The sequence below is a fragment of the Sorex araneus genome, chromosome 1, assembly GCF_027595985.1.
Source record: "Sorex araneus isolate mSorAra2 chromosome 1, mSorAra2.pri, whole genome shotgun sequence".
Taxonomy (NCBI): Eukaryota; Metazoa; Chordata; class Mammalia; order Eulipotyphla; family Soricidae; genus Sorex; species Sorex araneus.
Genome location: NC_073302.1, coordinates 302,141,201 through 302,151,891, shown reverse-complemented (window position 1 = coordinate 302,151,891; position 10,691 = coordinate 302,141,201). Strand labels below are relative to the sequence as shown.

The 10,691-nt window shown below is 47.6% G+C and overlaps 1 protein-coding gene across 1 annotated transcript; it reads right to left on the bottom strand.

The window, feature by feature from the left end:
• Positions 1-6,870: 6,870 nt before the first annotated feature.
• On the bottom strand, positions 6,871-8,265 carry LOC101542421 (tripartite motif-containing protein 75-like). Its single transcript, XM_004614724.2, has one exon. It carries the CDS (start codon positions 8,263-8,265, stop codon positions 6,871-6,873), a length of 1,395 nt encoding a protein of 464 aa, XP_004614781.2.
• Positions 8,266-10,691: the final 2,426 nt, after the last annotated feature.

Here is a 10,691-nt window from a genome sequence, read left to right as displayed (position 1 = left end):
AGAGAGAAAGAGGGCAGAGCCAGCCTCTTTCTGTCTTGGGTCCTTGCCAGCACACTTCCTGCTTCCTGTCTGCAGTATTCTTTCAATGAACAACCGTTTTCAGAAGTGGATGCTAGTGAAACAGATTTTGTGCCAGTAGCCACTGATAAGGCTACTGGCAGCCAAGCCACACAAAGGAACTTTCCCTTCCAGGACGTCCCCAGTGGGTTCCAGAAAGAACTTTCCACATCCTCTCTCTGTTTACAAATATTAATGACACATCTGTGAAAATAGATTTTTCCAGAAGTGGCCCAGCAGTCCTAGAATAGGCTTTCTGGATCTGAATAGGCCAGAAGAGTTTGGTCTCAGATTGACCCTGCTCTCCCCTGATGGCAAGGGGCTGACCCATAATGCCCAGTTGCTAGAAGCCAGATCTTTGAAGAGATCCATGTGAACAGCAGCCTGCAGATATGAATTTGTGGTGGATACCATTTATTTTCCCGAGACAAAGACTAGTTTTGAACACAATTACTGTTGTCATGCAAAATGTGTGCAGGCTCTGCAGTCTTACAATTGCAGAAGAACGAGATACACGTGGCACAGAGCATCAGAGCATGTAGGTACCCAGGCAAAAGCTGCCGCTTGCAACTGAAGTGGATTCACAACAATATCATTATAATATAATATGTATAATACGTAATGTCATAATAATATAACATTATCAACTATAGCAACCACGCTGCAATGAGATCTCTGATCCCTGAATTATGTTTTCAATAAATTCTAAATCACATGTGTTTGGTAATTAAGAAGACATTGAATAATGAATGGATAAAGAGAAAATCATAACAAAAACTAGAAAAGAATTTAAGCACGACTTGATAAAATCTGAGGGCTGAAGTAAACTGACATTTAGAGAGACATTACAGCTTTTTAATATCGCTGCTAAAAATAAGAAAGCAAAGAAAGAAGAATGAAAAATTAGTGAGAGAAATATTAGAACAAGAGAATAATTTTTTTAAAGTAAAAGAAAATAAAAAGCAAAATGTCACTGTATCACTGTCATCCTGTTGTTCATCGATTTACTCGAGCAGGCACCAGTAACGTCTCTATTCATCCCAGCCCTGAGATTTTAGCAGCCTCTTCTTACTCATTTATCCCAATAATTGGAGGCTCTTGTCAGGGTCAGGAGAATGAGACCAGTTATTGTTACTGTATTTGGCAGATCGAACATGTCACAGGGAGCTTGCCAGGCTCTTCCATGAGGGCAGTATACTCTCAGTAGTTTGCCAGGCTCCCCGAGAGGCATATATATATACATATATACATATATACATACATAAATATAAAGACATATATATATATATCTATTTCTTTATGATGAAGTATCGCAGCCATGCTGTCCAGGAATATGTTCACTCATGCGTGAGGCTCGGCCTGAGCGTGTGGAACGCGGCCTGAAGCATGGCGGCGGTGGGGTAGTGGAAGCTGGCTGCCGGGGTTGGGTCCCTTGGGGCGGAAGGGCTCTCACCCACCCCCCTCTGGGGCACCCATGGTTCCAAGTCCAGTGGCATAGTTATGGGGGCCTCGTTTTATGCTCCATCCCAGGAGAAGCAAAACTAGGAGCCAAAATTAAAGAAATAGACAACGAACATGAAAGAGATCAACAGAACCCAAGTCAAGTGAAAACACAAAGAGGGGAAAAGTATGTATACCGTAAAATAATAACAGTAATACAAAGAGATGCATTAAGTATATAGATCCTGAAAAGTATGTATAAAGAAAACAATAAAGCAATCCAAAGAGATACAAAGAGCGTACAGATTCTGCAATAAGAAATAAGACATCGGGGCTGGAGTGATAGCACAGCGGGTAGGGCATTTGCCTTGCACTCGGCCAATCTGGGTTTGATTCCCAGCATCCCATATGGTCCCCTGAGCACCGCCAGGAGTGATTCCTGAGTGCAAAGCCAAAAATAACACCTGTGCATCACTGGGTGTGACCCAAAAAAGCAAAAAATAAAAAAAAGAAATAAGACATCATTAATAGCTAAGTGTAAATAAAGTTGAAAACAGAAAAATGACCCAATTTCTAGAAAACCTACAAAGTTGACTCATGAATTTAGGTTCATAAAGAAATTAATAATAGAGATCAGATAGAAGAGAAACATTATAATATAACCAAAAGTACTAGGTTAAAAAATCTATGCTATGCAAAAATTAAAAATATGCCAATTAATATCTACTATCATCCTATTGCTCATTGATTTGCTCGAGCGGGCACCAGAAAAGTCTCTCTCCATTGTGAGACTCATTGTTACTGTTTTTTGCATATCGAATATGCCACAAGTAGCTTGCCAGGCTCTGCTGTGCAGGCGGGATACTCTCATAATTTGCCAGGCTCTCCACAAGGGTCGGAAGAATCAAAACCGGGTCAGAAGTATGCAAGGCAAATGCCCTACCACTGTGCTATCTCTCTAGCCCACTAATATCTACATGTGTCATTATTGTTTTCTTTCAAGCAGAGCAGAAGCAATTGTATTTTGCAATTTTTCTTCGTATCAGTTGTGATCATCTCTTACACCACAGGTATGTGCCTCACGTGCACATATCTATAGTGTGAGAGTACATAGCTTCCAAAACTTAATGGCTACATGTAGGATAACATTGGGCATATCCTTTCAGCCTTGCCACAGAGAACTTAGTTTACCTTAAAGCAATGTCCTTTCTGTATGGACACAGGAAGATAGTTAATACTATGCTTTGTAACTTGGGAGTTGATTGACTCCAATAATATTTGTTCCTGGGCATCTGCTTTCTTGACTCAGTTGCTCTTAGTTCCTAGCACCCCAAAAGCAGGGTCCCAATGAGGGACTGAATGGACCCAGGGCAAGCTGTGAGCTACCCTGGCATCAAAATGGGCCAGGTCAAAGCACCACAATACTCAACTGTAAGTTGAGAGCATGGTCATAGACAAATGCTGCCATGATCTAAAAGTAACGACAAGACTAGGACCCTGCTGGGGTTAGGAAGACTAACCTGGCCTGAGGACTTGGTCTAGAATATATAGTGAATGTCCTCAGGAAGAACCAACCTTTAAATTTGATATATCTCTTACTGTGCTCATACAGAATGACATTGCTAGAAATACTAGAAGTAGATTTACTACAACTAATTAAGTGGATTACTAGCTGAGGAAAAAAGAAAGTGACACACCCTGGATGGGATCCCGCCCTTAAGCGGATCTCCTAGTAATCTGGAGTAATCTCCTTAGATGAGATTTTGTCCTTGAGTTAATCTCCTGGAGGAGTGGTCTTACCCCTCTTTGTTGATTTGTTAATGTTCAACCCACCTTTGTATCACCACCCTATGTGATTGCTATATAAACCAAGACTGTAAGAGCATAGGAGATCAGAGTCAGAAGTAAGAGCAAGAGAGAATCTGGGGAAAGAGCCAGAAGTGAGAGTGAGTGGGGCTCCAGAGAGAGAAGCAGAAGGGCTTCAGAGAAAAAAGTAGAAGGGATCCAGAGAGAGAGGCAAAAGGCCTCTGGAGAGGGAGATCGGAAGAGGGATCAGTAGAGAGATTGGTAGAGAGATCGAAAGAGACCAGAGGAGAGACGACAGAGACAGAGTCAGAGATAGAGAGACACACAGAAAAGAATACAGCAGCACACACAGAAGCGGAACACAAAGGAGGAGCCATCCCAATACAGTCCATACACAGCGGCTCGGGAGCACCAAATGCGAGCAGTGTGAGAGAGAGGGAGAGAGAGAGCCACCCCAAGAGCCCATGAACACACATCACCCTTCTTCATGTGCTTATATTTTTTACAGTTAAATTTATCTTTTACAATTTGTACTGGCAGCGTCATGCTCCTCAGACCCTGTGGTACTTGGGGTGCAGGGTCACATCCGGCAGTGCTGCTGCTCAAATACAGGAAACACCAACTCTGGGCATTCCAGCTCTTTGAGCTCTCCCTGGGCCCTTTCTGTTTTTGTATGTCAATACTGACAGTTTATGGGGATTTTTTTCACAATATTTCCCTTCAAGAAGAAAAGACATTGACCAATCTCCACGGGCTCAGGATGAGCCTCAATCATGAATAAATCTGCTGAAAAACCCAGGTTTGCGAGTTTTGTGACTGAAATCTCCAGGCTCTCACTGGTGATGGGGGACCTCCCCACATCTCCCTGTGCTTCCGGGAGCTTGGCAGTCATACCCACAAGTTGCCTCTGGTGCCATATAAGCTCATTAATAGTCATGATCCAGAAACTCACAAAGAATATCAAAGGAGACCAACAAGCTGCAGAGATGCCTCTGGACCCTAAAGTCACCATTCAATTAAAGATTTAACTCCAGCTGTGTCACCCTATTTAAAAGTTTTAGAATACTTCGTGCCACTGATGTACCAAGAGTAGCACACCACATTTGATGGGCTATAAAGTAGAAGGCAACAATCTCGATCAAAAGAATACGTGTGTGTATATATGTATATATACACATACATATGTATATATGTGTGTGTGTGTGTACACAAGACTTAACCTGTAACGACCTGTTAGCAATCCCTTATACAAGGATATAATGGCTCCAGCATTAGATACAATAATCTTCATACACTTTCCTCTAAGGAAACTTTACTGGATCATTTTTTTTTGTGGATTATTTGTAACAAGGAATACAAAATAAATTATTTAGAACCAGCTTTGGGGGCAGGCTTGGTGGTGGTGGGAAAATTTTAAATAATGGTGGTGGGAAGGTGTAATCATGGTGGGATTGGTGTTGGAATATTGAATGTTATAAATTATTGTGAAAAACTTTATAAAAAATAAAATAAAATAATTTTTTTAAAAGAAGAAAAGGCAGATTGTTTATCATTAAGCTGCCAGCAGCTAGACCAAAAGACCCTTTGCTTTGCATGGCATGAGAGCTGTGGAAGGTGGGGCCTCAGAGCTTCACTGAGGCATACATTGAAGACAAGTGCAGGAATTGTTTCCTTTATTGTCCACCCAGTTGGGTCCTCCCTGGATACCTTAATGCAGCCTTTTCATCTTCCTCTCGCCACAAGCATCAAAAGAGTCTGACTCCCTCTAGTGGTTAAAGATTTTTTTTTTTTTGGTTTAATTCCCTCATGAGAGCCTGGGTCACTAAGCCTGTAATATTGCACTGCTACATTTTAAAAGAAAATATGTAAGTAGGACTTGGCCTTGGAAATAGTGCGACAGAATATTGCTTGTTTCCTTAGTATAAATCTTGGAGCAAGGGGGCCAGAGAGAACACAGGAATTAAGGTGCTTGCCCAGCATGGGGCCAACCAAAGTTTGATCCCTGGCACCACATATGGTCCCTGAGCCGAACCAACAGTGATTCCTGAGCACAACACCAGGAGGAAGCCCCGAGCACTGCCAGGCCCAAAGCCAAACGCCAAACACACACACACACACACACACACACACACACACACACACACACACACAGAGGAAAGGGCCAGAAATAAGCTTTGCATACAGGACGCCCAAGTTAATCATAGGTGAGTTTCAGGCATGTACTGTTGCAGCACCAATCCCTTCACCAGTGTCCTCAGATTATCTTCCCACCCCCAGCCTGCCTCCTTGACAGGGACAGGCACAGATACAGGCTTCTCCTGGCCAGGGGGAGAGTCAGGGTCCACCTAGTTGAAAGAAAGGCTCAGATGATCCCGGACCCCCCTACTCCTTAGCCCTGACTCCAGCTCAGACCCTCATGCTGAGTGGCAGAGCTGGGACCTGCTGGGAAGGAGGAGAGACTTTCTTGGGTGCAGAACAACCCTGAGCCCTAAAACTCAGCGAGCATGACCAATGTTTGGTCTTAGAGCAATGTTTGAAAGTGAAGCCCTAGGGCCAAGCCACAGAGCTAGGGCAGAGACTAACACACCTGCCTTGGACTCTGCAGCCAGGGTGGACCGTCAGCCCCACAGAAGGTTTCCAAAGCACTGTCAAGAGTGATCCCTGAGTATCATTTTTAACACCTTACTATTCATAACAAGCCATACAAAATAAATGATTTAGGACCTACTTTTAGGACAGGCTTGGGTGGTGGTGGTGGGAAAATTTGAAATGATGGTGGTGGAAAGGGGTAGTGGGGGTGGAACTGGTGTTGAAATATTGAATGTAATAAATTATTGTGAATGATTTCATAAAAATAAAATAAAATGGGGGAAGGAAAGTTAAAAAATAAAATTAAAAGAGTGATCCCTGAACTAAGAGCCAGGAGTAAGCCCTGAACACGCGGGGCATGGCCAGACCCCATCCACCCACCCCACCCCCCAAAAAAAAATCAAACACAGGACCAAAAAATATCAGCAAAACACAATGTCAAAGCATTATGCTGACTGGAGGAATAAAATAGAAAACATTTTATCCTTATTTTCAGGGAAAAGCACTTCCATGGGGCTGGAGCGATAGTACAGCGGGTAGGGTGTTTGCCTTGCATGCAGCCGACCCGAGTTTGATTCCCAGCATCCTATATGGTCCCTGAGCACTGCCAGGAGTAACTCCTGAGTGCAGAGCCAAGAGTAACCCCTGAGCATAGCCGGGTATGACCCCCCCCCAAAAAAAAAAACCACTTCCATGTCCAAAACAGGTGAGAAAGGAGAAAAATCACTGTTGGTTGATTGGGGAGGTGGGCACCCTGGAGGGATATCTCCCAGGGGAGGGCTTACAGGTGGGACTCTCCCCCAAGCCAGGGGAGTACGGAGAGCACCAAACTTTTCTAACTTTTCTAACGTGTCCAAATGTGAGGCACAGGGTGAGAGCAGAGGGTGGGAAATCACCAGCATGCAGACATCAAAAAAATAGACTTTATTAAGCAGTGCACGTAGGGAGCAAACAACACAGAGTGTGGGCCCTGGGTGCTCAGCCCATGTTTCCACTCACGTTCATAGAACACAGCAAGGAAGAAGACTCAAAGGCGAAATAAGGCCGGAGTCTCCCCGTGAATCTCTCCGTGAGCGTGCAGAGGAGTGAGCGGTTAAGCATGTTGTAGAAGGAAATCTTGCCCAGCTCATAGTCCAGGAACACCCCGATATACACGTGGGAAGGGCAGAGGTCCAGGGAGCTGGAGGTGAGGGGCTGAAGTCGCCAGCAGCCATGGTCTGGGGAGGGTGTGACGGGTGCATTTCTGGGGAAGGACTCCTTGCACACCCCTACGGACCATGCTCCCGAACCTCTGATTTCTACCTGCCAGAAGTGCCTGCCGCCCTCAAATCCCTGGGCACCCAGGACCGCGGGGTGAGAGGTGAAGGCCTGGGGGTGAGAGCAAGAGGTGGGGTGCATGTTCTGGTGAAAGTAGATGACGGTACCCCTGTCCCGGGTGACCACCAGAGTCTGGTGCGCCGACTCCGGATCCAGTGTCAGCTCCATCCGAAACTTGCTGATGACGTTCTGCGAACAGAAAAGATGCAGGGAGAACGTAGGCGCCTCTGTTGGTTCGGACCGAGGTGCTGCAGGGAGCTCCATGTCTTCAAACTCCCTGCACTGCAGCTGCCGGTGACCCAGCCCGGCCAGCAGGCCCAGGTCTGGCTGCAGACACAGCTGGATGACGTCCCACAGCGTCCTCTGCAGGCTGGCGCCATACTCTGACAGCTGCTTTTTGCCCTGCAAGATCTTCTTGGAATGACTCGACACTTGCCTCAGTACCCTCATGTCAAGGACGTTGTGCTCAATTCTCAAGAAATGCTTCAAATGTTCTGATTCCCAAAGCAGTTCGGTCCTCTGATTGGCCACCTTCTCTCTCCACTCCTGTCTCTCGGCGTCTTGCAGCTCCCACGCCCTCTGCGCCTCCTGCAGCTGCTTGCGCAGAGGCTCCAGGTAGCCCTTGAGCTTGGTCCTGTGATGAGCAGCCGCGGGGCCGATGGGCGTGAGGCGGTGGCCGCGGTGGGCAGCAGAGGCGCCGCACTGGTCACACAGCAGCTCCAGGTGGTCTTCGCAGAAAAGGTTCAGGGGCTGCTGGTGTGCCGCGCAATGGTCTTGGGCCTCCGGCGCGTGTCTCTCGGGCCTCGGGCCGGGCAGCCGGCTGACCAGGTCGGCCAGCTGCGCCAGCTGCGTGTTGGTCCCGCGGGGCTCTCGGGAACAGGGCTGCTGGCACACGGGGCAGGGCAGGGGCTCCCGCAGGTGCTGCCAGCGCCCCCGCAGGCAGGAGCTGCAGCAGTTGTGGCCGCAGTCCAGGGTCAGGGGCGCGCACAGGGGCCCCTGGCAGAGCGGGCAGCGGGCCTGTGCGTGCAGCTCAGCCAGGGCGGCAGCCAGGGCCATGGTGCAGGGCCGCGGGGGCAGCGGGCGGCAACACTAGCCACAGGAAGCAGGGATGGCCACTCGGGCCTGCGGACGGGGAAGGGGGGCTCCGCAGCGGGCAGCGGCTGGGTGGGGATGGCTTGGGTCTCTGCCCTTTTGGGAAAGTGTTCCCCCGACACCCCCGTCCACCACCCCGGGGGATGCTCAGCAACAAGCACCCGGGGGGCTCTGTACAGACCGTTGCTATAAGAATCTCCTTTCGGAAGGGCTAGAGATCCTTGGGCGCCAACGTGAGTGACACCCACTCTGTGGATTGCAGCTCTCCAGGACAGTCTACCACATTCCTTGAAGAAAACGGTACAAGATGTTAAAGCTCTATGGAAGAGAGAGTACAAATCTTATGAGCAGCATTGCACCCGGATTCCATTCTAGGTACCACTACAGAAACCACCTAACACAAGTATCATTGTAGCCAATTGGAATGGACAAGATACAGAGAATTTTAAGGGCGAGTGTTGTGAACTAGTGTAATGACCAGAAATGATGCCTAGCGTAGCATTGACCTCCCAGTGATAATTGGAATTTACTTCAAAACAGTGAGGAGCAGAGAAGAACTCCCGTGTTTTACAGGCCACATCCAGAGGACAGCAGAAGAATAATTTCTACTGCATGATGAAAATGGTAATTCAATGTGCAAGGCTGCATTCAAAGCGCTAGTTCAAATTTGTAGCAGAGACTCCTTCTACCTCCTCCAAAGAATCCACCTCACCATCTATTCTGCCACCATAGATTCTCTCCAAAAGGACCCAGTAAGGTTTTCCATCTTCCCCTACAAAGTACCAACACAGCCAATTTCACATTAGCTCAAGGCCGCCAGTAGCAACCCCCACCCCCCACCACCACAAGGACTCACAAGTTAGCAGAGGTCCTGACCCACCTCGGTCCTTCAGATGTGGTGCTCCCAGGAATGCTCTTGGTGAGTCCAGACTCTTCCAGAGGGGCTTTTCCTTCCTGCAGAACTGCCTGGGAAGGAGACACAAGCGCCCAGGGCTGCTGCCACAGCTCTGGTGGGGGAAAGTCGGGGCCTGGCTTTTATACACACCAGGGCCTGTCTGCACTTGATCAGCTTCCCATTCCCAGGGCTGTGATTGGCTCCTGATCCCAAGGGTGGGGTCGGCCACTCCCTGTCCCTGTCCCACCCTAGTTCCATCCTGCTCAGTGCTCTGCTGAGTTTACAAAGTTGTTGGAAAGGGCTCCTGTGGTTTTGCTCAGTGAAATAGATGCACCTAAGGAAATCCATCCCTAGTCTGAACTATTCCCGAGTAAACCTAACTGTGCTGAAGCGGGGTGTGGGGGGGGTTGTTTCCAGGAAGTGCAAACTCATTCTGTGCTTCTCAAACTCTGCAGGCTCTTGGGGGCAGCAGTTTCTCAGAAACGACCCCTCTTCTTTGCCTCATCTGGGGGGGGCCCTTGAGGGGACAGAGAGGGTGAAGGCAGAGATCTGACCTGTGGCCCAGGAGGGATACAAGAGCAGGCTCACCTGAGTGAAATAAACTGGGAAGCCTCCAAATGTATTTGGTAGATCCTACCCGGTGCTTCTGACAATTTGCCCCTAGATTATCCAAATAGCCACCTCCGAGTTGGATTTTCCTCTGATCTGCATGTTAACATATGGGACGCCTATGTGACATCCCTCCTTGACATCCAATCTCTTCCTCCCCCAATCCTGGGCCTGCTCACTCATGGTCCCACCAGCAGCCTGAACACCAGGTTCCCAGCTCGTATCCTGCAGGGGGCGCTTCAGAGTAGGGAGAAATGAGGTGGAGCAAGGATTTGGTCTCCCTGACCAACTGAGCCAGCGCTAGAGGGCCCTTGAAACACACAGAGCTGGCAGCTCTCCCCGACCCAACTGTAGGATAACATTGGGTTTGTCCTTTTAGCCTTGTCACAGGGAACTTTAAGTTTACCTTAAAGCAATGTCCTTTCTATATGGACACAGGAAGACAGTTAATACTATGCTTTGTAACTTGGGAGCTGATTGACTCCAATAATATTTACGCCTGGGCATCTGCTTTCTCGACTCAGTTGCCCTTAGTACTTAGCACCCTAAAAGCAGGGTCCCAACAAAGGACGGAATGGACCCAGGACAAGCTATGAGCTACCCTGGCATTGAAATGGGCCAGGCCAAAGTGCCACAATACTCTGTAAGTTGAGAGTATGGTCATAGACAAATGCTGTTATGAACCAAAAGTAACGATGAGACTAGGATCCTGCTGGAGTTGGGAAGACTAACCTGGCCTGAGTACTGTGGTCTAGAAAATATAGTGAGATGTCCTCAGGAAGAACCAAACTTTAAGTTTGATAATGCTCATACAGAATGACATTACTAGAAATATTAGAAGTAGATTTACTACAACTAATTAAGTGGATTACTAGCTGAGGAAAGA